Source organism: Pollachius pollachius, assembly GCF_949987615.1.
Source record: "Pollachius pollachius genome assembly, chromosome: 3".
Lineage (NCBI taxonomy): Eukaryota > Metazoa > Chordata > Actinopteri > Gadiformes > Gadidae > Pollachius > Pollachius pollachius.
In genome coordinates this window covers 17498645-17522825 of record NC_136936.1, presented here as the reverse complement: position 1 = coordinate 17522825, position 24181 = coordinate 17498645, and the positions used below count along the sequence as shown (strand labels likewise).

Below are 24181 nucleotides of genomic sequence, written 5' to 3'. Positions count from 1 at the left end.
CACTAAATAAAATAAATGATGCAAATATAACTAATAAGTAAGATGTTTGCAGAATGTTGGTTTAGCAAAAAAAATCGATTTAAATGTAGTCGTGTTTTAGTCAACTTTTTTGCAACCATAGCAGCCTTCAGAGTCCCTCCACCCCTGGAGCGTTCCTCACCGTGGCACTCCTTCAGCAGCTCTCTGATGGCGGCCTTGTTCTGCCTCAGCTGTCTGCTCAGCTCCTTCAGACCCTCCAGCCGGGTCAGCGGCAGCGTGTCACATGAAGTCACGGACAGGAAGTGCTCTATCTCCTGTTGGAAGAAGAGAGGCAAAGAAGGACCCATGGCTTATAATTAAGCTACCTGTGGTCTTAAGATACTAGAGGAACCTGGGAACTGGTGATCCATGACACAACGCTGCTGGATGCTAGTGGGCAGCAGTGGCTCAAAAGGTGGAGCGGGTTTTCTGGCAACCAGAAGGTTGCTGGTTCGATCCCTGGCTCTGCCTAGCTGCGTGGAGGTGTCTGAGGCTTCCACCACAGTTGGTATGAGAATATGTTTATGAAGGGGTTAATGTTAGGCAATACTTGTTGAGTGCTTTGAGTGACCACAGGTCTGAAAGTGAAATCAGACGTTTGAGAGCCCTTAAAATCACGAGATGGTAGGAAAGGGAGCTTTGGATAACATTTTATAAATGGAAGTCTGATGATGGAATATCAACACTCCCTCCAAGTACTAAAATATACATTGGGGTATTTTGTATATGTTGTGTCCATGGCAGTTTGAGTTACCTGTCGCAGAGTAAAGGTCCCGGAGCTGTATTTCAGCTCGTGCTGCACGGAGCGCAGCTCTTTAAACTCCCCAGGGCCGTCGGGGAAGGGCTCCAACCTGCAGATGGCGCTGCGCAGCTTCTCCTGGTTCTCCACCACCAGGAACCTCAAGAGGGAGAGCACCTAAAGGGCCAGAGAGGAATAGCATCTGAGCCAAGGCAAGGAGAACCTGCTGTGACGAACACTGCTTGAAAAACCACATCTAGAACATGCAGAAGAGATACCTTGGTTACTTCTTTTAAATCACATCTTAAAACCCATTTTTATACACTGGCTTTCACGTGATGTGGTCTTTTATTTCATTTGAATGTAGCCTTTAATCTGGTTTGTTTTCTGTCCTCTCGTAATAATGTCCTGCTTATGTAGCTCCATTGTTCTAATTCTTAATATTTGAAGTGATTTACATCAAAAGATGTCCTTTATAAATAAAATGTATTATTGTACTATTAATACCACGAATTCCATGCAGTTAAAATGCGTATTTCCAATTCAAACTATTCCATCTACCGCATATTTTTAAAGGAGACATATTATACCACCAGGTGTGAGTGTGAAAAGCCTTACAAGCCTTTTCGAAAAAAAATCTGCCCCATATGACGTCACTAGTGGGCGTGTCCACCTAGACCTGTGCTGCAGATTTTCGAAACGGATGGTAAGGCTAATCACACTCACACCCGGTGGTATAATATGTCTCCTTTAAGCATAAATCAATTCACCCAACATCATATTTTTCAACTGAAACACTTTAAAAGAAGAACAATGTCTGAAATAGGTTTCAGACCAAGCGTGGGGTTCCTCACCTGCTGTGAGATGGCCGGTCGGCTGGTCACCTGGGCCGTGAGAGTACCCAGGATCACCTGCAGGTGGCATTCCAGAGCGTCGGGGCAGAACTGCAGTGCGGCCCGGCACACAGCGGCCAGGAGGTCACAGCACAGCAGCAGGCTGCGGGTCCACACCTCGTCACACTGCTCCGGACTACAGGAGAAGAAACCATTGAAAGGCAAGTTTGTTTCAATAGCCCCCTTCAAACACAAAGGCCATAAATAGGGCTTTACACAGGCAGGAATCATGCGAGGAAAATTAAAACCTTTAAAGTAAAAGAAGGTTTAAGAAGAAACAAGAATGTTTTGTTGTCAGTGGATGTCTTCTTTTTACTAATGTTTATGAAGCCATTTTGACCATTTTCCTAGAGCCGCAACATAATCTACTCTAACCCTCCAAAATGAAAGCGGTCTAAACCAAAGCATTTATTTTTTAACAGGTCACAGAAAAGGTAGGGGTTAGGCATGCTCAGGGATGACTACAGGTAGACTGTGGGCACGGTGTTTCGAACCCAAGAACCTCTAGGTGGTGTCAAGAACCGTAACCACTAGGACTACACTGCCCCTTACAACATAAGGTGTGTGTGAATCAACCCCTGTTACCACCAACGTTTGGTCCAACTTTACGAAAAGTCTGTTGAGGTGTGTTTCTTTCTGTATGAGTGTGTTTCAGCGTGTGGTGTAAACCCCACCTGCTGTTGAAGTGGTGTATGAGCGTATAGATGATGTCTCTCAGGACGAAGGCCCAGGCGCCCCCCAGGCCCTCCTCCATCTCTCCCAGCAGCAGGCCCACCAGCAGGTGGTACATCAGCAGGATGCGGTGCCGCTCGTAGCCGTTGGTGGTCTCCACCGCCTTCTCACACAGCGCCAGCAGGATCCTCTGGATGGAGATCTGGGCGACGAGATGGACGAGGAAGGGGAAGAAATGGAGGAGAGGAAGAGTGAGGGATTTTAGTTTTGTATATTTGAGGGTGTTTTCGGATATAGATAGTTAGAAGACAAGGACGAACTACAGTTTAAGTACTTCCTCTGGCAGTAGCTTGCTAGCTATAGACTAGTTTGCTTATCTAGCAGTAGCTAGATTAAAAGTAATAGCAGAAGAGTGCGCAAAAAAAGTTATGGACCAATTCACATCAAAAAAAAAAAATATATATATATATATTATATATGACAAATACATTTTAACTTACAAAAGGATTGAAATACTGCACGCAATTACAGACTATCCATCCCTTACTGGGGGCCGACATGGTGTTGTAAGTACACCCAATTTGCCCCCAATGATGGAAGGCTCTGCTGTGTGTAGGGACTTGGGTGTATGTCTCCCAGCTGGTCCGCTGGGAGCTCCGCAAGATGTCTAACCACCACCTGCTCTATAGGGACATGTATCTGTATTCACTGTTAGTCATTTTGGATAAAACCGTTGGCACAATGAGTAAGTCCGGTCTTACCGGGTTCTTGGACAAAATGGCGATCAGTGACTTATGGTTTGCGCCGTGACAACGGCTGATGTAGTCCAGCGTGGCTTTGATCACATGGGAGCTGAAGTAGGGCGGGTTCGGTGCAGGATCCAGTTCACTAAAAACCAACAGAATCAATGTTGTTAAGACTTGGAGTGGGCACTTTGGCTGCAATATATGGACGACGTGTGCACGACCGGTGCTCATTCACCCTATGAACCGCTGGAGGTCCGCCCTCTCCTGTTCCCCTGTCCCGGCCCCCTCGTACAGAGTCAGCAGCAGCTCCACCACGATGTGCGCCAGGTTTGACTGGATCAGGCTGTCGATCCTCTGTGGGTGACAGCCAGGGAGACAAGAGTTCGATGCACTGCTCTTGCAAAGACATATGAGGTCGAATCGCAGACAGACACCCCAACGGATGATTAATCACCAGTTCAGGTCATTCAGTTTAATATGAATCACAGAATGGCATCTCTGCACATTTTCAAAAAACATCAAGAGACCCACCTCCTCCTAGAACAGCTCTAATGTTGAAATGAAACACACTTTGAAGAGTATGGACAATCTGTCTTTAATTAAGAAAGCATTTTCTAGAAATGTAATATCTCTGATGCATCATCACTTTGGTGATAAGTATTACATCTATTTCAGTCAATTGGCATATTGGTTGTATGCCGTCCGAATGGGTCATGTGATATGCACACGAGTCCTGTGTGGCCGGTTTGACATCCCCGGCACCAAAGCAAAGCGTTCACATTGACTGAAATACAGAAGGAGTCGGACCTGCTTCCCCAGGCAGCTGCTGTCCTTCAGCAGGTCGTACACCTTGGTGGCTCTCCCCCTCTGCAGGGCCACCTGGGGGTCCTGGCCGGACAGCACGAAGTACGGCAGGATGTTCACCATGATCCTGGGGAAGCAGTCGGCCAGCAGCTCCCTCCAGTCCTTCCCCAGCAGGCCTCCAATGGACCTGACCTGCTCAAAGTCCTCCAGGTACACCAGGTGGGGGATGAGCACCTGGAAGGAGGCGCTACAGGGGGCCGGCCAGAAAGGATGAAAAACAAGTCATGGAAGAAGGTTGTCCACATGACGGGGTGTGATGATTATTCATGCTGATGGGTGCTGGGGGATTTAAGATACTCGACAAAGTTAAGGCCCAAATCAACATTTAATAAAAAGCTATTTATTTTTATATGAACACATGCAGTACATGAAATCATGAATTATCAATGTGTATTCATTTTATGAATATGAATATGGAAAGGATATTCCCCAGAGTTTTAAACAAAATCCAGTAAAAAAAACCAAAACACAAAGCAGCAAAGGTGTAATCAATTCTGATGAGAAAACAATGCAAAAAAACAAGCTTCCATTTGGCCCAGCCAATCCCAAGATGCTGTCCAGTCTGTGTGAGTCTGGGCCACTCTCCCCCCTTCCTCACCAGTAGAAGTCGTGGAGCGTGGCGTGGCCCAGCAGGGCGAAGGGGAAGGACTCCAGGTTGTAGCGGTCGTCCGCCTGCCTCTGTCCCAGCCACTCGGCCACCAGGTAGTACAGGTGGGAGCTCACAAAGCCCTTCACGCTCCTGTAGCCCAGCACTCTGGACACACTGCACAGCACCTGCAGGGCAGAGGGCCAGCACCACATCTCAGTCGCATAGCCTTCATGTAGATACTAATGCAGATTAGCTGTACTGAAGCGCACATTGAATGCATAAATAATTTAAATATGAATAGAGGAACATTTGCAAAACATTGAGTAACCAAACAGAAGATAACGCATTTATTTTTAGGGGGTAAAAGATGACATGAAGTAAAATTTTTACCTAAAAACTATATATAGAAATTATACAAAACAAACTGGCACAAAATTGCAAAAAATAGGTAAGAAATACTTGATGAAATACGCGTATTAAATAGAAAAAAATGCCTAAATTAAGTATATATTGCTGACAGCAATCCCCACTTAAATACTTGTATCATCAGTATAAAGTGGCATTACAGCCACCCTGAGTCAGTAACACCATTAACACTCAGTTGAAGCCCTGACCTTCTTGATGAGCTGATCCTCGATGTTGTTCTCCTTGTGTGACTGGAAGAGGGCAAACAGGGACTGCTTCTCACACACGGGGCTGCAGCACAGCACCACCGACACACACTTCAGCAGGGAGGCCTTGCGGTTGAACGCCTCGTCACGCTGCTCCTCCGAGGGGCTGCTCTGCTGTGATTGTGTGACCAGGGAGATGCGCACAGATATGAGTAAAAGCACAGTAGAGCTGGGGTTGGCAATTTTCTTCCGAATCGTTTGTTTTGCCAACAGCATAAATAAATCAAGACCTCAGACAAAAAATGACAAAAATTCGGTGTATGTGGGCCGAATGCAATGATTGGAAGGGGATTTATTACAGGCCTACCTGTCTGTCTACCTACCTATCCGGCGACCTCAACCCATTCATGCACTCATTTTGCATGACTGGAATCATCCACAAGGCTAGACAGACCTTCTGCTAAAGCTACTCCTGTGTTTTGGAGAAGTGGCTTTGGAGGGAGAACTAAATGGAGGGGTACAATTTTGAGCTAACTCTGGCTGGCTTATAAGCCTACCCTAGTTTTAATTAGATATGATGAGGTATTAATAATGTACAATTCACTAAGACTAATTTTCAGCTAGCTGCCGGTGGGGGGGGAGAGGTGACTAGTAAATATCTACTCTTACCGAGAACCTCATTCCCTCCTGAGCCTTGAGGTAGACTCTCTCAAAGGCCTCCTGCTGGTGATGCAGTGGCAGCATCCTCCTCTCTGGCTGGCCAGCTTTCATCTCCACAAACAGCCTTGATACAGCAGGGAGAGACGGTAGATCATCCCAATTAGGGATCTTAAAACCAATGCAAATATAACCCAGGAGCCACGACCCTCATCAGTTATATAAGAAAGGACAGTTAATGTTTTGAATGGAGAAAGATGATTCATATACCGGCAGTCTAGAATACAATTAAAAGACAAGTCATGGATGAGATTTGATTCAGTGTCATCCAATAAATCTAAAATGCAGGTATCAAGTGTTGCAGACACATCTGCTGTAACAGTTGGTAGGTACCAACCTCTCCACGGACATTGCGGCCAACATGCGGACGTGGTGGTGGGCGTCGGCCAAGTGAGAGGGCAGCAGCACGGATACAGGAAGCTCCTCCTCCTTCAGGACTAGGACCGCCCACTCACAAAAAGGGTCAGCCTGACAAGAAGGAGCATAGGTTGTGAAGTTTAAAGAAAGAAGAGGGGAATAACGTACACAAACAAAGGGAACATACTAGGAAAGGCTCCGCAAGCTATCACAGTGTATTATAACACTATGAATGACTTGCCTCCAGTAAAGCAACCAGGCATTTCACCAAACCAGCACGCACACCCGCTGTGCACTTCCCTGTCTGGGCCAGGATGCTAAGACACAGCAAAACAACAGCATATCAACAAACAAGAAATTAACAGAACAAATGAGTGTCCCCTTTTACAAGCAAAACTCTTAGAATTCCCCCCCAAAAAATAGGGGAGGTACAAATGTTTAACCCCAAAACCCAAAGAATCCAACTGAAATAAATCACACCCTTCCCGTCAGGCCTTCCTCCAAAGCCACTTGCCCAAAAGACGTGACTAACTCGCCAGCTTTAGCAATAGATCTAGCCTGGCCTTGGGGAAGAATCAGGTCCTGTGCACGGGCAGAGGGTGCTCAGCTAGGTAGACAGACAGGTGGGCCATCCAACCATTTCATTTGGGCCGAATTAAATGATTGGAAGGGCTTATTACAGGCCTGTGACAGCCACATGCACTCATTGTTCTTTTTTTTTGAGTTATTGATTGCTGGTGAGATGTCAAGAGAATTTCAACACATAGGACAAATAATACTCCAAAAATGAATAGCCTACCCTTGCTTTGAAGCAATGCTGGATCAAACCCTGTGTCTCACAAATATGTCTACGAACTGTGGCACTCACCAGAACCCAGACATGACTTGCAGCAGCACACCCTGGACGTGGCGCATCTCACTGGCCGGGTGCTGGGTCTGTCCCAGGCACTGGATGGCCGGTAACAGCCCCAGCAGCACCGTGGCACAGACCTCCTGGTCCTGGCGGTAGAGCGAACACAAGTCCCTAAGGACACAAAAACACGGAGACACTATACACTTAGAGATCCCATATGCATGTGTGTCAGCAGCCACTTTCTCTCAGAAGCAGAGAGAGAGCCAGGTTAGTTTGCACAAAAAAAAACATCTTCTGATATGTTGCCGCAGTGAATACAAAAGGTATACGAATAATCAATGAAGACACTTAAATTCAGATAAAAGAGAATAGATAAAATTCGAACAGTCAGCAAGAAGTGTGTGTGTGCGTGTGCGTGTGTGCGCGTGTGTGTGTGTGTGTGTGTGTGCGCGCTTACGCCAGGGGCCTGAGCAGCAGATCCAACTCCTCTGGAGAGAGAGTGTCCTCAGCGGGGAGCTTCTTCAACAGGACCAGATACTGTGGGAGAGACACATTCGCTCTTCAATGGGACAAACCCATCCATCCCCTACCCCACAGTGTGGTTTTAACAATTTCATGGCATTGTCATTAAAAAGGTACAATATGTAACACAAATGTGTTTGAAATGTGCTGTATAACACATTCTGTCACGTAGGTTGTCAGTGCAGCAGCGATGTGACGCTTTTCTAGCAAACCTCGCATTTGGAGGATGAGGTGGGGTTTGGAGAGAGTACTGACGGAGTAGAGGTTCTCTTTGGATAAGCTAGGTCAACTTTTGGCATATTGTACCTAAATATAGTCTTGATGACATGATGGTTGTCTTCACCTTCGTCCCACTAGAAACGCTACTATATTAATAAATAATTAGCGACAACTGGCCGATCATAGTCATCACAACGCTTACTGCTGCCCACCATGTTGATGTGCAGTGCTTTGCTGAAGTCCACGTGCTCCAGCAGCTGCAGCAGCTTGCGCCGCACCTCCTGGGGTTTGAACAGCAGGCTGTGGGCTGGCTGGACCGAGGCACAAACACACAGGAACTCAAGGCTCGCCAGGAGAGCCAGGTCCTCGCTGGCCAGATGTTCTTCTGCCAAAAGGCTCTTTGCACCTGCAGGGGGAGAGAGTCTATGTAGTTAAAAATAGCTTTTTGCTGGCTATCAAATCATCAAGTGACATAAGATGCTGTAGATGTTATCACTAAACTGTATTGACCTATACCTTTGGTTTAACTTGTTTTTTGTTAAAAGGGCCATGCAGATCTGGTTTGCCTGAATAAAATGTAAAATATTGTACATTTATAGTTTGACAGACTATCACCGCAACCAACTACTATATAGAGAGGCAACATTGTGTTATATATATCATCGTAAAAGCCGGTTAACAAATAAGTCATCCCTGCCCCCCTTCCTACCCGGACCACACGCGACCACCTCAGCCCCGTCCCCGGTGGGCCGGTGGGGTTGGTTGGTGCTGGTGTGAGGCACCTCGTCGTCGCTCAGCAGGTCAAAGTCGTCCACCGGTGGCGGCGGCTGAGTCCGGACTGCATCCCACTCGTCCTCCAGCATACTGCGCTGGTCTTCAACTTGTGCGCTGGCTGTCCTGGAGACACTGCTCAGCTGAACCAGGGGAAGGGAGGGTTAGCTTAATGGGGATATGTTACCTGTGACCTATTCTAAGCCCTTAAAAAATGGAAGGGCTGGAAGGCATTATGTAATTTATTGGCGGTCACTTGATGGACCAGTGGTACGCTGAGGGAACATTTTTGCACAAATGACTCAAGGACAATGCATCTCTGAGTAAATCCACAGAGTTTATTTTGTGGTAGATGGATCTGTAGCTGTGGTCACTTACCAACAGCTTGCAGATCTCTGCCAGTTCAGAAAGGAGTCTGGCAGGGAGGATGCTTGTGAAAAGTCGGAAGGAGATGGAGGAAATGTGGTCCTGCAGAATGGAGACAAATATATTTTGGCGTTAGACCAGTGATCACTCTGAAGAATATAAACGGTGCTCTGCAGCCTAATAAAAAACAAGTTAAGGAGTAAACTTAGTCTGACCTGGGCCTCTGGGCTGGCCGACAGAGTGCAGAGCTTCATCACAGTCCTGAGCGCTGCCATAGTTCCCTCCTCCTTCATCTTCACTTTCACACTTGAAACAAAATCGCTGACCTCCTGGGCCAAGGCCTGAAAGGATCAGTTGAACAACTGAATACTTTTGGATCATCATAATCAAGACAAATTTGATAGGATGTTCAGTTGAGTTTCGAGGGAATCTTCATGATGAAATTGTAGTGACTTTCACACGCAAGATGAGCTTGCCGAGCTTTATTGTCACACGACCCAACCCATGTTTCTTAATATCTCATAAATGCCTACACAATCCAGTTCAACACAGATCTGTAAAATACTGCAAAATACATCTGGGCGTGCTTGCAAGCGACATTAACAACAAATAAATCACCATATTCCATGGCTGAAGAGGCTGAGAAATATATACACAATATATAACTCCCAATACCGTTAAACTATTGAGGCTGATCACGGCTGGGCCCCGGTGGGAATCAAACCCCTAACCCTGCCAGCCGGCATGCCATTCTCTTCCAGCTAAGGGCCACCATACGGTACCTTGGCCTTGATGAATAGCGGGGACTTGAAGGCCTCCTCCTGGCTCAGGGCCCCTGTGGAGACGTAGCCAGCGAGGACGCCTGTCAGCAGGGTCAGGCAGCGCACCAGGCACTCGGGAGCCGTGGTCGGGGACTGGGAGAGACCGGGGGCCGCACCAGGGCGTTAGGGACATCGTTTGCAGGCGCAATCATCAGAGTCAAAATGACAAACAACTAGGGCTGTGCGATTAATCGAATTGTGATCGCGATTTGTATTTATTTTATTCCATAAATGTTTCATATAAACAGCTGGATTCATTTTTCTACATTATTTTCGATTGGACAATCTCTATTTGAAAATGTTGGGTATTTTATTAGGGCGAAATTTCAAAGTTCTCAGTTACAAAGTGTTTTTTGGAGAAAAATCCAGAATAAATGCATCATGCAATTTTTTCAAACTCAAAAATCGAGCAACTACTAAAGGCCACTACTCACGTTGGGAGAGTAGCAGTTCAGTAGGTTGTCGGCCACAGCCAGCAGCGACTGCTGCAGCCTGTCCCTGAGGCTGGGGACCAAGGGGAGCTGGCTCGGGGCGGCGGCAGAGGCCACCGCCGCGCTCTGGTTATTAACCCCGGTGGGTGCCTCCAGGCTGAAGTGCTGGTACAGCCGCTCCAACTCCACCAGGGAGGGGTCTTGTGAGGCCTGCTCTTGGGTCAGGATCCTTTCAAGGAGGGAGAGAGGATAAGTTAGCGGCCATTAACTTATCCTCATTATTAATCATCGAACATCCTCCGATTAAAACAGTACCATGTCAATGGAGATCGGAAAATAGGCCCACATCAGCGGTAAAATCCAGTTCAGATCAGAGATTGCTGACGAGACGGAATGTTTTTAGAATATTGAAAACACAAAAGTTGTAATTGTCTTACCTATCTAATCCTTTTGAGGCCAATAGACAGCTGAGCCCTGTCCTCGTGTCTTTCAGGGTCAGGGAAACCAGGACGTTTCCAATCAGGTTGAGAGAGAAATCACTGTAAACAAGGTTAAGTTGGTTGGAGTCATGGAAGTGTATTAGCGTTAATCGTTGTAGAGATTGAAGACTTTTTAATCGTATTCCCAGACATACTTATTCTAATTCATACTCATTCTAAACAGGGTATCCCTGTAGTCCAACCTATGAAGCTAAAACCCGCTCCTACCTGCAGATGATGGGGTGTGGCTTGACCCTGTCATCCGACTCATCGCTCTGGTCTGACATCAGCAGCCAGCCAACGAGAGCCTCCTTAAGACTCTGGGACCCGGACCCATCCACATGTCCTAGATGGTCCCAGCCTGAGCCTCGCACCAGACGCTTGGGGATGGCACACTTCAACAGAGCCTGGGCCAGACAGACGGCTGCACTCCTGGACAGGCGAGGAAACAGCAAGCGGAGGACAGCAACATTAGGGTCACATTCATGGAAGTAGGGGTGTGAGTCTTTCGGTATCTCACGATTTGATTTCGATTCTTGGGGTCCTGATTTGGTTCCCGTTTCAAAATGGATTCTCGATTCAGTACATAGGCGGGCTAATTGTAGGATCTATATTTTAAAGAGTTTAATCAGCTTGTGCAATTATGTAAACACGGGATGTAACGCTTGCTTTCTCTATATTACGGTTTTATTTCACTAACAGTGGTAAGATGGCATCGATTACTATGTTGACGATCACAAAAGACATATTACCATGTGCAAAACAAAAATAATATGAGTTTGAGACCATGTGAACAAAACCAAAAAGACTCACTGAGACGGTTTGCACGCCATGCCAGAGAACAGCTTCCAGGACTCCCTATCCATAGACATCAGCCCCGCCCGGATGATGGACGTCAGCAGGCCTAAGCTGAGGGCCTCGGTTTGCGGCGAGCCGACCGCTCGCAGGGCCAGGGTCCACACTCGGCCCCACAGCCTGTCCAGCTCCGCCCTGGACTCCGGGGCTCGGTCCGGGTGGGCGGCCGGGCAGGGGGCCAGCTCCCTGAGGCAGCCCAGCACGTAGGCGCCCCTCTCGCCCCGGCGCTGCTCGCCCAGCAGCTGGCACAGCACAGAGAGCAGGGGGACAAGCTCGCCGCCCGGCACCGTGGACCGGTACTTGGAGAGCAGCACCGTGGTGATCTGAAGCCTGGTGCAGGGGACAAGAACCAAGGTTGTGCGACGCAACTGTGATGCAGAGGGTGGTGTGTGTGCTCGTAGGGCTAGTGCAGGTGTAGCGGTTTGGCCTATCGGGCTCAAGGACCTGGGTTCGATTACCCGATGTCCACTGACTAATTGCCGGGATCTGTGAGCAAGATTCCCAACCCTCAATGTGATGCATCTTAAAACACTTCAAGTCCCTGGATTGCAGTTGCGAATGCTTATACAATACAATGCAGAATTGTACGCACTCTTTCAAATTGTTATTTCTGTTCTAGTGCTCAGCCCATGAAGATGCGGGTGCTCACCATGGTATGATGTCAAAGTCACTGTGCTGGGGTTGAAGGTGGTCTCGGAGGACCTCCCAGCCCAGCTCGATGCGGCGCCGCTTGCTGGGAGTTCCCTCTGTGGCACCACCCCTGGATCGGGCGGGCAGCTGGGTCACCTCCAGCACCTGGACGCCCATGTCTCTAGTAAACAGCTGGAGAAACAACATCGATTTGAACGAGTTCATTGTCTTTGTCTTAAACTGCTATATAAAGAAGAAGCACTGTCCCACAGGAGAACTTCAGTGAATGAAGTCCACGAAGAACATTTGTATGTTCAATAGAAGCTGCACACACAAATAATTAATTATAGACTTATCAAGCTATTATGGGAAAAACTGTGCTTCACAATTAAATAGATCAACTGGTTAATAATCGTAAATCCTGCCATCCATTACCTGGTGACAAATGTCTGCAGTGAGCTCAATGAGGTTGTCTTTGACAGCTATGTGTCGGGTGCCAGTGATGTACTTCCCTCTGCTGCCTATATGGCTGATTTCCGAGACCAGCTCATTGTACAGGTTGTACAGAAGACTGCGCCACCTGTTCCAGTCCTCAGCATGAGCCCCTAAACCATAGGATTCAAACAATGTGCATCGATTTTGAAGCTAGTACACTGGTTTCGCGATACAAAAGGACGAGTGTGTTATTTCCTTCTGGAACAAACACATATTCTTCTTTGATAAGTAAAAGTCCATAATGTACGACATGCAAAACGTTTTCAGATGGTCGGTACTTTACCCGTCTCCGGTGTCTTGGCTCCATTGGGGTGGTGCACGCAGAGCTGCAGGTTGAAGAAATCTACTATCTCATCTTTGAGGGCGGAGCTGGGCCTCATGTCCGCCCACACATAGAGCATGGAGGGCAGAAGCTCCTCCCCTAAACCGCACACCCTCATCCGGCAGTTCATGGCGGCCGACCTCAGGAAGATGTTGAGGGCGGACACCAGGTGCTCAACCACGGCCAGGTGTTTCTCTTGCCTGAGGAGCAGGGAGGGGCGGTCGGTCAGACTCATGGGGAAGGTATGTAATACCATTCTCTCATTTAGGTTAGTCATGCTCAGGCAATATGTGTTAAACTCTTCTGCCAACACAATAATCCAGTGGTGCCACAATGTTACATCATTACATTATCAACTTGTTTAAAGAGATCACGACTCAATAGACTCTTTGAGAATCACATTATATGTACAAGGTGACTCATATTCAATTAGCCTAAATCTACCTTCACACCAGGGATTCTAACAAGGTGGGCTCTGTTATAACCCCATTACCCTGCCCATTTGGATTTGGCGAATATAATCCAAAGAAGGTGCTTGAAATGCTTCACCATGATGTGCCACTTTCATGTAAGCAGTGCTCAAAATCATACCAATGAGTCAATACAGTCTCAAAGGGCTTTACAGGCCACATGACATGACCCCTCCTAACGCTAAGCCCACTTAAGGGCAAGGAAAAACATACAAAATAATGAAGGAAGAAACCTTGAGGAGGAACGCAGAAAGAGTGATCCTTCCTTCCAGGGATGGTTCGACTTTAGTTTACAGTTTCGTTAATTTTAGAGCACTATTTTTGCAACAACGTTACCTGACATTGAGCAGTGCTTTGGAGAAGAAGCTGAAGAGAGCGTTGTGAAGGCTATCAGTCTGCATGCAGCAGCCCTGCACCACCGTGCTGATCACCCGGCTCACCAGAACACGGTTGATGGCCTTGGAGGAAGAGTTGAACAGCTCACAGAACAGCTCCAGGAGACCTAGGGACACGTATGAAGATGTACACAAACATAAAACTAAGACAAATGCAACCTTTGGATTTGATTGAAATAACATTTCACACCACTTCTTCACATAGAGAATACATTTGCTAAAAAAACACATTACATTTGATTTATAATTAAAATCAAATTAAATGTTACAACAATTGTATATATAATATCCTTTATCAATTCTTTGGTGAAAACAAAAGCAATGGAAAGCTACAGAAGAAAGATACCTTGGAAAAGCCACCTGTTTGTGCCTACTTTCCTTTAAAAAGGCATTACAATGAAGTACTTTGTTTGACCATCAGCTACAAGATTAATCAGTGGTGACTATAGCCTACTGACTTTGCCACTGCTGGGTTGTGACATCACACCAGTATTTCCTGACGGAGAGCACGTCCTTGACCAGCAGGCTGCTGTACTCCTCTCCGTAGACAGAGCAGCTGTAGGAACTCTGCAGAACCTCCATCACATGCCTCAGCAGCTCCTTGAACTGCAGCCGCGGTCCGCCTGGAAACACACAGGTAGAATACATGGCATGAGAAATGTTAAGGAAGAGACCCAACTTCACGCTATCCTTAGACTCATTTTCACCTGGTTAAATAAAGGTTAAATAAAAGTAAAATACACAAATAAACTTGATTCATAAGTACATTGCTCAATTAAAAAATAGGGTCCAAAAATTGTATGTATATCCTTTTATTAAATTAACAATAATAAAAGGGGTCTCTTTGCTCTCTTTCCTCTTACGTTTGTTGGCACAGCGAATAAAGTATTTCACCAAGCTACACATCTCGCCCATCTTCTTCTGCCGTGTTGCGAGTGTGGTGGCCGAAACCGTTGCTTTACTTGACTGGAGGTGCTCCGTTTCCTTCTGGACGTAGCGCTGCAAGAACCTGGAGGCACATAGAAAAGGGCGGGCCTCATTCACCAACAGTGGTTAAGCTGCGTTTTTCCAGTTCATGAATCAAGGTCAATCAAGGTCATCTAATTATTTGTATTTACCTGTACATTGTGCATGCTTATTTTGTATTATAAAATAGCAATATACTACAAATCTTGACATTTATTTTTTTGAACATACACAATAGCACAGTTACAACATATCTTGAAATTACCTGAAAACAGAATCCCAGGAGAGTTGCTTTGAGCCTCTGGCGGCTCTTGGTCCTGAGGTGCGATCCAACTCCTGCACCGTGTCTGGATCTTTGAGGAGCCTTCTGAAGCGCTCCGCTTCTTTCTGTAGGGGATAAGACAGATAAGATGAAACATAGGGACTTAACGGGAGCGTGACAAAGATTACTATGGAATGCATAATAAAATAGGAAAGAAAACATACATTAAAGGAGTACATTATTCAGAGGCATACAATGTATTCAGGTTACAAACAAAGCTGGAAATGTTGGGCAATAATGCAATGATCTGCAAATGATCTGACCTTTCTCTCTGTAGCTTTGTCATTATCCAGCCCCTTACAGCAGACCAGGAGATCATGCAGAGCAAGGCTCATTGCACCACGTCTCCTGGTGTGAAAAAAGATTAAAAAACAATGTGCAGGATATTCATTGGATCAGACAGTATATGTAAACAGGGGGATAATAACATGATTAGTCTTACCAATGGCTAGTACTGTGATATGCTGGCTTTATAACACTGGTGACATTGTATAATTGTGGCTACCATTTCTAAACGATCATTACTGCAGGTTGAAAACTCATGTAAATTGTTAAGTTTGTGTTGACGTTACGTTTGCATCTCATTTTATTTCAGAGACATAGGTATCAATACAATGTGTACACCTACCTATGAAGGATACGATTATGTTCTTCTGTATAAAAAGTGCTTTGCTATCCTGTCAATCGCTACAAATGTATTTAATCTTGAGATAAAGACACAGCAACAGCAGCACCAGCAGGTATGGGCTGTACGTTAAAGCTGGCCAACTCAACACGCAGGAAACTCCCGCCCCAGCACTGTCAAAGAGGACACATCCTTTCCGGGTCAGGAGCCCATCCGGAAATGTTTAGCTGCGACGTTACCACACACTTATCATTATATTGCATATCATTATACAATGGTAAAATACTTTCGGTATTTAGATTTACTTTGATTAGAACCATGGTATAAACAAATAAAAGCATATTCACAGAGATATGGCTTAGGTAATTTACGTTTAAAACTACGATACCCAGAATGCCCTCTTCAAGTAATTTCACGTTCCGGGTTGTGAGACCTCAATTCCCCGCCTTTTGAATACCTCTGCTTTGGATATAGGCCGTAGCGGAGAACATAATATCGGATTTTTACAGCGGTTTCGCTATCGGAGAGTCCCTTCATCTTTATTAACGAACATGTAACTTCAACATTTGCATTCGCCACATCTCTGATCGCACCATGCTGCTTCCATCGGACGTAGCGAGGGTTGTTTTGGGTAGGTCCTGTCCGAGCAAAGCTCTAGACTAGGTCGAGACCTTGTTTTAACCTCTCTCATACAGGCCGCCCAATTCACCGAGTTTACTTTGACTAATTGTATGTTTTGGGTTTAACCACAACCGTTTGTGACATGTACTTGCCCGCTCAGTGATAATAGTGTTAATTCAGTGTTGACTGTGCTCCTAGGCTACCTGCAATGGGAAGGTTTGTCATCTACAAGTCAAATATTCATAAACGAAAGCCCTCATTTGAAGGAGTATGCTGAGCACAGCACAGAGGATGGAGCTATTCCTGCTTGTGTATTTGTAAGTAGGCAGTTGAATTGTTTTGAAATGATGAAACAAATTGTTTACGTCTTGCAACGCTATGCGTCCAAGTCTTGTTTTGTTGATGGCTGACTTTCTCCATAATCCCTCCCTATAAATGTTGTTACAGTCTCTGTGTGGGAAGAACTTAACTACCATCTTGAACGAGTATGCGGCTGCTAAAGCAAAAGGTAAAGGTGTATGCTTTTTATAATGCTTATATTGTTTATGCTAATTTAATATAATTAACCTTTCTATATATTTTAACAGTGTCAAGTCTCCAGGTATTGGTCATAATCTGCCTGAGTCTGTGTATATCATATATGTCCATGGTGTAATATGTGATAATTTACACATTGGTCTTGAAACCTCTTGTGACTGACCATTTGTTTACATAGTAAGTGTGATGAGGTTGCCATTAATTCAGTGCACACAATTATGTTGTGTTTTGTAAAATATTTAGTGTGCCATGATTCCACACAAGCTCTGGTCACCGTGAAAAAAATAATCCTCATTGGTCAAATTCTCCCACAGAGACCAGTCACGAAGTGCCTGTCATGATGACCTCTCTGTGGAAAAAGTTGGATTTTACACTAAACCAAATCAAGCAAGTGCATTTAAAATTTAGAAATTAAGATCAATCACCTCCTCAAGTAGGATTTTTATATTTATATAATTGTGTTTTCTGAACTCAGGTCATTGCAAAACTCTCCTGCTATTTCAGCATGTCAAAGAGGTAAGTTGTATTTATTTACCCGACGGCTACCTTCTGTATGTTTTTTGTTTTCAGTGGAGATTGGAAAAATCTGAACTGATAAGGGTGAATGCTTCTCCAAACTGTCGTTTGATTAGCCTCTGTTGTCCACAGTGCGCTCGCGGGCCGGTTTGGCAAACATGACGAGACAGCGGTCTGTGACCATGACCCCGGTCAGCACCGTGCTCTGCTCCACAGCCCCCTTCAGAGGCTCTATCAACACTAGCATGACCAACACCCAGATCAACAGTATCACCAACACCCAGAGCCTGCCTAGCCCCTCCACTGCTGTGGTCTCCCTGAGCAGCACCCACCTACAGATCCAAGATGGTGGAATACTCAGTGTTTCCAGTAAGTGTTTGAGCTGGCTGTTGTTTAGTCGACTTTTGTCTTTTTAATTGTATGCCCAAAAAGTGTGTTTATTTTGAAAGGAAAAAGTTTATCTTGGTATTTCTCTACCATTTTTAACACCGCTGTTAAGAGAAATGTATGGTTGAGAACAGCACCCAAGCCTTTAGTTTAGTTTGTCAGATTTGCTTAAAAAAATTGGCTCTGGGGGGATGGGGGGGGATATTTCCATTGTTTAATATTTATGGTGTTATCTGAATTACAGGAGATTCACCGATGCAAATCCCAATCCCAGTCCCAGAACCTAGACTAGCCCCAAGCCCGGTCTCTCGAGGGGGCAGAAAATGGTAAGAATAGTTCAAATAATTAAAATAATTGGTATTCTACTAATACTACGTTTTACTGATGGGATTGACAATGTTCAAGCAGTATGCCAGAGCATCTCACCTGACCCCTAAACGGATTCACTTGATCGCAGGGACTTCCCCAAGAGGAGAGGCGGGGGTATAGGTGGTGGGTCTGGGCCCACTGGGAGACCCTCCACATCGGTCGGTGGCTCGGCGGCCGAACAGCAGGCGGACGAGGTCGTGAACGAGAACTTCCCAGTGAGTGGATCTCCTGTATGATACGTTTTGTTTGAATGGAGAACCAAATGTATTAAGTTTAGGAAAGGGCACCAGACCTCAGAATTTCTATTATAGTATGTTACGTTGCCCTCTGAGAAAACCCAGAATGAGCAACCTTATATTACTGCTGCATGTTCATATGCTAGCAATTATTGACACAATACTTCTGTTCTGTCTCGGCCTTCAGCAACTTGTGATCCAAAACGCCCGGGAGAAAATATTATCTGATACGTTTTTACAAGAGAAGCTGGCTGAAAACATAAACAAAATCCTTGCAAGGTAAATTGCGCACGTACACATACAAACATTTCTGGTTGGACTACATTTTCCCCACATAGGTTTCTCCTTTTTGTTTTTGGCTTTAAACTACCTAACTCAACACAAATATGATGTTTGTACCGACAGTGACCCCACCCCCCAGACGTCAAAGGCATCATGTGGCACAGTTGAACCAGACCCATCTATAGATGAAATCCTTGGATTACAGGTGAAGATCATCAGCGCTATTCTTAATCTATGAATTACAGTTGACATATAGTGGATCTTAAATGTAACCTTCTCGTGGTGTTACCGCTTGATATGGGAATAGAATCTCAAGTATGTTGTATACCTCTGTACAGGGAGAAATCCACATGAGCGATGATGCCATCCACGACATATTGGAGCAGACTGAGTCAGACCCAGCATTTCAGGCTCTCTTTGATCTCTTTGATTACAGTAAGCACTTATCCCTGCCTTTGCCTCAAATCTACAAGCTTATACAAATGTATATATATTTGTATTTGTTTCATTCTTTTGTTTGTTTGCAGATAAAGGTAAAAGTTTAGATACTGAAGACATGAGCACTAGCCTTGAGGACAACAATGCAACTGGCACACCACCTGATACCAGGCCTCTGATGACTGAAGTCAACCCAGGTATTAAGTGTTATGATGTATAATATACCTATCGTATGAGTAGTTCAACCTTGCAACCTTGCAGTTAAGGTTACATTTCAGCCATGTCAAAAACATAAGTGAAAAACTCTTAATAAACATCAGAATTTACAACATCATGCAAATTCTGTTTGTGAATACATGGATGAATGTACATTGACTTTTACGTCCACATTATTCCATAGGTAATGCACCAGGAGGAGTTTTAATTGTTTCCGATGCAACCGCCATATCGGTAGACAAGACGGCACAGGAACCAATGACCAGGAAAACCAGGAAGTCCATTGTTCCCTGCTCTACAAAAAAAACAGTCCTTGTCCACAGAGGCAGTACCTCTCGACTTGTGAAAAACACTGCTAGACTGCTGCTCCCAGTAGTCTCCTCAACCGTGGCGGTAAACTCAAAGAGGGCGGAAAAGAAAGCTGTGCTCCCTCTCTCTCAGGTGGCCCTACCAATGGACGTCGATGAAGCTTTTACGGTCCCTGCCCCTCCTTCAGATCTCTCATCTTCTCAGGCTGTGGCGGAGTTAGCCAGAAAGGTCAGCTGCACTCTGATCCCCTCCCTGCCTAATGCACAAACCGTAACAATCTCAACAAGCAGCAGTATTGGATCCGTTGCATTGGAAACCACGTCTTCCTCCACCGTGACTCTCATCCAGAAGGATAAAGCACCAAGTTCTTCAAAAAAGACTAATTCCAAGGATGTGAATAAAGCACAGGCACCTTCCAGTTCCTCTACAGTTCCTTGTCCTCTGCTCAGTATGGCGCCACCATTAGCACAGCAGTCAAACAAAAATCTTTTGCCAAGTATTACCCTACCTCCTCCCATAGCCCCCATAGCCTCTGTCATAGGCTCTGTCTCACCTACCCTGACCTCAGCAACACCTATTTCCACCTCTGCAGTCCCAGGTCTTCCTTGCCCACACATCAATAACCAAACCGACCCACACAAGCGGGAGGCCGATCCCAATAACATAGTTTCCCTCAAAATAATCATCAGTGATGACCAGATGGAGACTCCCCCTCCGACTAGCAATATCTTAAATCAGGCAATTTCCAGTATTTCTGGGGACAAAATACCCACCATTTTCCTCTCCTCCCCGGCTAATTCACCTTCCAAGTTCCCGGTCGGCCCACCAGGCACTCCGCGGACCAACCAGGAGGAGATCATGCAGGCCGTCAACAGCCTCCAGAGCTCCGAGGTCTTCCATCCCGCTGTCACCGAGGCCCCCCCGCTCAGTGGGCTGGCCGACCTAGCACCCTCACCCTCACAGGGTCAGCCCAGCTACATCATTCAGCTGCCTGTGGATGCTGCAAACCCGGCCTTGCCAGGGGCCAGCTACTTCATTGTGACTGACCCCGGGTCCACACAGGATCCCCAGGGACAGCCGTTGCCTGCCAACCAGTATGCTATGGCTACGCCGCCCTGCACCCAGGGCTACCCTAGTGGTGAGAGTGACTGTTTTTCAGAAAGCTGGGGCTGCATTGTGTTTTCAACTGGTGTGGTCGTCATATCGGCTCAATGCATCATGCATATAATATGTAGTTCATTGGCTGTGATTAAGGTTCTTTCTATTTTCATGTCTAAAGTAAATAATCCTCAATGTGGATGGGCTGTCAAAGATTCATTAAGCGCGTCTTGTGTTCTTTTATCTTTTTCAGGATCTACATTCTTCTTGCAGTCACCTGGTCGGCCCATGATGGTTCCCTTATCTATGATAGGGCAAACTAATGTTGGGAAGTTACCATTGGTCTCCAATCAGGTAAAATTACTTTAATATATTCCATCTTTTGTAACTGTAGCAAGCAGTTAGTAATTATGATATCCATTAGCAGCTTTTCAACCCAATGCCGTTGTCTTTTCAGTTTGTTGCCATACCAAGTCCAGTGGCCAAGCAGCATCCTGAACCAGCCAAACCCAAGGCCCCTACTCTCAAAGCAGCACTTAAACCGCCCACCGTCTCTAGTAAGTTCCATCTTACCACTGCAGTGTAATCACGTTGTTGTGATAAACTGTAGTAGACCTGTGGAAATTCTGTTCCGCTCTAGTGACATCTGGAAAAAATATGAGCCACTTATTTGAGTATCTACAACCCAACTAAAAAGGGAAATGCTAAACTAGTCAAGGTTCCTCCCTCCAATGGAGTGGATCCTCGGCCCCCAACCCGCTGGAGCAGTGGAAGGGGAATATTGATGATAATGACTTTCATCTCATTCTCTTTTCTCCCTTTTTATTTATAGAAACGGGTGAACAGAAGGTGGCTAAGGGCCAGCCTACGGAAAAGGCTGAATTGCCGAATGCACCGGACGGCACAAGCCCCAGTCATAAGAGAATCCTCCGATTTGATTCTGCTCGGGTACCATCAGCACCTCCCCCACCCCCGCCACCACTGACACCAACCTCAAACACTTCCCCCTCATGTCCTGCCGAGCAGCCTGGTATGGTTAGCCCAAAACTGGTTCAGAGACCAAAGCCAGCTATCCTTGGTGGAGACAGGGCCAAAAGGAGGATAGCGACAATCAGGTGTACGACTGAAGCACAGGCCAAGTTTGCCATATCTGAGGAGACGGAGAATAAGCTTGATTCGCAGCCACAGCAGCAGCGGGAAAATGTAAAAAAGACCTCTCGCAAGCAAGATCATAAGGTCCAAGTCACAACTACTGCTGCCGACCACACTAATATGGCTGATGTCACAGAGCCAGAACCCGTGAACGAGACTGAATCAGAGCGGTTGAAATCCAAAGAGAAGAGACGGAGCACCAGTACTAAAGGAAATCCAGCACGGCCCAACGACTCACATGATGTTCAGGGCTCCACGTCGTCTGCTTCTAATTCTTCGGCAAAAACTAGCAGCAGGAAGGATAGTAATGGGGGTCCCCGAAAAGACCCCACAGATAAGGGTCCAGGAAAGTCTCGTGAGGCACAGCCTGAGAAGAAGAACGCTCCAGAGCCTTCAAATGTGAGGGCAAACAAGGAGAATGAGAAGGCACGGGCAGACGGCACTGAGCACCGAACGGAAGTGGAGCGAAGAGCGGCGCTGGTCATCCTTCCGGCTGCCACCCTCCCGCCCAAGTCCAGCAAGACCAGCACTCTGAGCAAGCAGGCTGCCGAGATGCTCCAGGATATCCAGGGACTCAACCCGCCCACAACGCCAGCCAAGAGGACCACTTCGAGCACTACAGACACTCCCCTCAGCCCCAGAGCAGGTCGCTCGCGGGAAGAACCGACCGATGGTATCAGGACTCCAGTCAGGCAGAGGCTGCTCAGAGATGGAGAGGGGACACCCAGGCGCCTGACCGCGCCCGGCACGCCAGATCTCCCCACCTGCAGTCCGGCCAGCGAGGCCGGAAGCGAGAGCAGCATCAACATGGCGGCTCACACACTCATGATCCTGTCGCGCACCGCCATCGCCCGGACAGGCAGCCCGCTGAAGGACAGCCTGCGCCAGGATGAGGCGGGTGAGATGTCTCCCCCTTCGGCCAAGAAAGCCAAGAAACGCAAGCGGACGGCCACGCCATCGAGTGTGCCAGGAAAAAATGAGCCCAAGTGTTCATCAAGCAGCAAAAAGAAGGAAAAGGTAACACGGTTGTAAATGTCCACGCTTTAGGGACACTTATTGAAAGACTTTAATATTGACTTTTCATGTAAACATACTTTGTGTGTTCCATGATCAGCAATCTTCCCAAAATTGTCAGCACTGTGGGAAATCTAATTCATGTTCAAATAATGATCTTAATTCTGACTCATGTTGCTTATTCTTCAGAAGCAGAAGAAAGCTGTGGATACATTCCCGGATGATTTGGATGTGGATAAGTTCCTGTCTTTACTTCACTACGACGAGTGAGCCCTTTCACCTATCGCCAGCCCAGACATCCGGAAATAAACTCTTACTAAGATTATAAGCCAGGAATAGATGAGCCATCTGCTTTACCAGAGCCTACAGTTTCTTTAGCCTTGCCAGAGTTGTTGTAAGCCTAATGGATATTTTATCAGGATTTTTCCTCTGGCTGACAATTGGGATGTGTGACCAGACAGTAACTGTGCTGCAAGTGTGTTTATTTTTATTGTTTGTTTCCATGGCCTTTGGCCTTCTTTTACATTGGCTTTTTTTATAATGTTCAGAATTATTTGATTCAGAACACATAGTATTGGTCAATATTTGACCTCATTTATAGGACTTATTTGTGTGTTTATGTGTTTTGTTTCTTCCTTCACAGCAAACTGAATTGTAAGAAAATCAAATTTAACATGTCATCATGCTCTAATTTCTGAAAGGAGTAATACTACTGTTATTTGGACAAATTAAAAATACATATATGGGTATATTTGTACAATTTGTCTGATAGGTTTTTTTGTTTTTCCTAGTAGAGGAAAATTAAGGTTTGAATCATGCTACAAAATAATTGTCCTGTTCATACCTGCTTCCTCAAGCTTTTTTCTAATATTATTTAGAGTATACTTTAATAAAACCATTAAACTGTCTTTGTCAGGGCATAACAGTTACGTTGACGTGAGAAATGTAAACTGTCAACCTTACCTGTTTTTATTAACTACAAACTAGACAATGAGTTAAATGCATTTCCTTGTAGAATGTTACATTTAACAGATTTGCTATGTATTTATAAATGAACAATTTAATCTTGCGTTGATAATACTCAAAAAGCATTGAATAAAAAACTGTCCGTTTAGCAAATTTGGCAGCCTCTGATTGGACCAAACGCTGTTTCAGTGGCTTGCGTACAAATGTCACAATAAAATTATCAAGATGACAGATACTAAACTTCATAGCTCCCCGATATGTATTTATGCAAGTTCATTTGCTGTTACTATTG

General features: G+C 45.8%; 2 protein-coding genes across 2 annotated transcripts in view; one reads left to right on the top strand and one right to left on the bottom strand.

The window, feature by feature from the left end:
* The window catches only part of atm (ATM serine/threonine kinase), a gene marked incomplete at its 3' end in the record, with an annotated part of 33645 nt that extends 17773 nt beyond the window's left edge, over window positions 1-15872 (bottom strand). Inside the window, exons 1-32 of the mRNA XM_079732325.1 lie at window positions 15752-15872; window positions 15387-15471; window positions 15067-15188; window positions 14699-14844; window positions 14294-14458; window positions 13777-13942; window positions 12932-13170; window positions 12589-12758; window positions 12173-12345; window positions 11482-11853; window positions 10897-11100; window positions 10627-10728; window positions 10193-10418; window positions 9720-9851; window positions 9153-9278; window positions 8950-9039; window positions 8510-8714; window positions 8013-8206; window positions 7517-7596; window positions 7075-7230; window positions 6448-6523; window positions 6187-6317; window positions 5802-5916; window positions 5136-5306; window positions 4531-4706; window positions 3876-4119; window positions 3304-3422; window positions 3084-3210; window positions 2325-2524; window positions 1612-1786; window positions 773-934; window positions 161-293 (exon numbers count right to left, since the gene is read on the bottom strand). Coding sequence (XP_079588451.1) covers window positions 161-293; window positions 773-934; window positions 1612-1786; window positions 2325-2524; window positions 3084-3210; window positions 3304-3422; window positions 3876-4119; window positions 4531-4706; window positions 5136-5306; window positions 5802-5916; window positions 6187-6317; window positions 6448-6523; window positions 7075-7230; window positions 7517-7596; window positions 8013-8206; window positions 8510-8714; window positions 8950-9039; window positions 9153-9278; window positions 9720-9851; window positions 10193-10418; window positions 10627-10728; window positions 10897-11100; window positions 11482-11853; window positions 12173-12345; window positions 12589-12758; window positions 12932-13170; window positions 13777-13942; window positions 14294-14458; window positions 14699-14844; window positions 15067-15188; window positions 15387-15458 — 4969 coding nt within the window. The 5' untranslated portion in view covers window positions 15459-15471; window positions 15752-15872. The remainder of the gene's footprint in view (window positions 1-160; window positions 294-772; window positions 935-1611; window positions 1787-2324; window positions 2525-3083; window positions 3211-3303; window positions 3423-3875; window positions 4120-4530; window positions 4707-5135; window positions 5307-5801; window positions 5917-6186; window positions 6318-6447; window positions 6524-7074; window positions 7231-7516; window positions 7597-8012; window positions 8207-8509; window positions 8715-8949; window positions 9040-9152; window positions 9279-9719; window positions 9852-10192; window positions 10419-10626; window positions 10729-10896; window positions 11101-11481; window positions 11854-12172; window positions 12346-12588; window positions 12759-12931; window positions 13171-13776; window positions 13943-14293; window positions 14459-14698; window positions 14845-15066; window positions 15189-15386; window positions 15472-15751) is intronic.
* A 351-nt stretch (window positions 15873-16223) lies between these two features.
* npat (nuclear protein, ataxia-telangiectasia locus) lies at window positions 16224-23974 on the top strand. Its single transcript, XM_079732308.1, has 17 exons — window positions 16224-16379; window positions 16568-16686; window positions 16817-16877; window positions 17221-17293; window positions 17382-17422; window positions 17555-17791; window positions 18054-18135; window positions 18267-18393; window positions 18602-18693; window positions 18820-18901; window positions 19035-19131; window positions 19224-19331; window positions 19535-20797; window positions 21011-21111; window positions 21215-21314; window positions 21590-22926; window positions 23113-23974. The coding sequence occupies exons 1-17, from the start codon at window positions 16343-16345 to the stop codon at window positions 23191-23193; spliced, it is 4038 nt and encodes a 1345-aa protein (XP_079588434.1). The 5' UTR covers window positions 16224-16342; the 3' UTR covers window positions 23194-23974.
* Window positions 23975-24181: the final 207 nt, after the last annotated feature.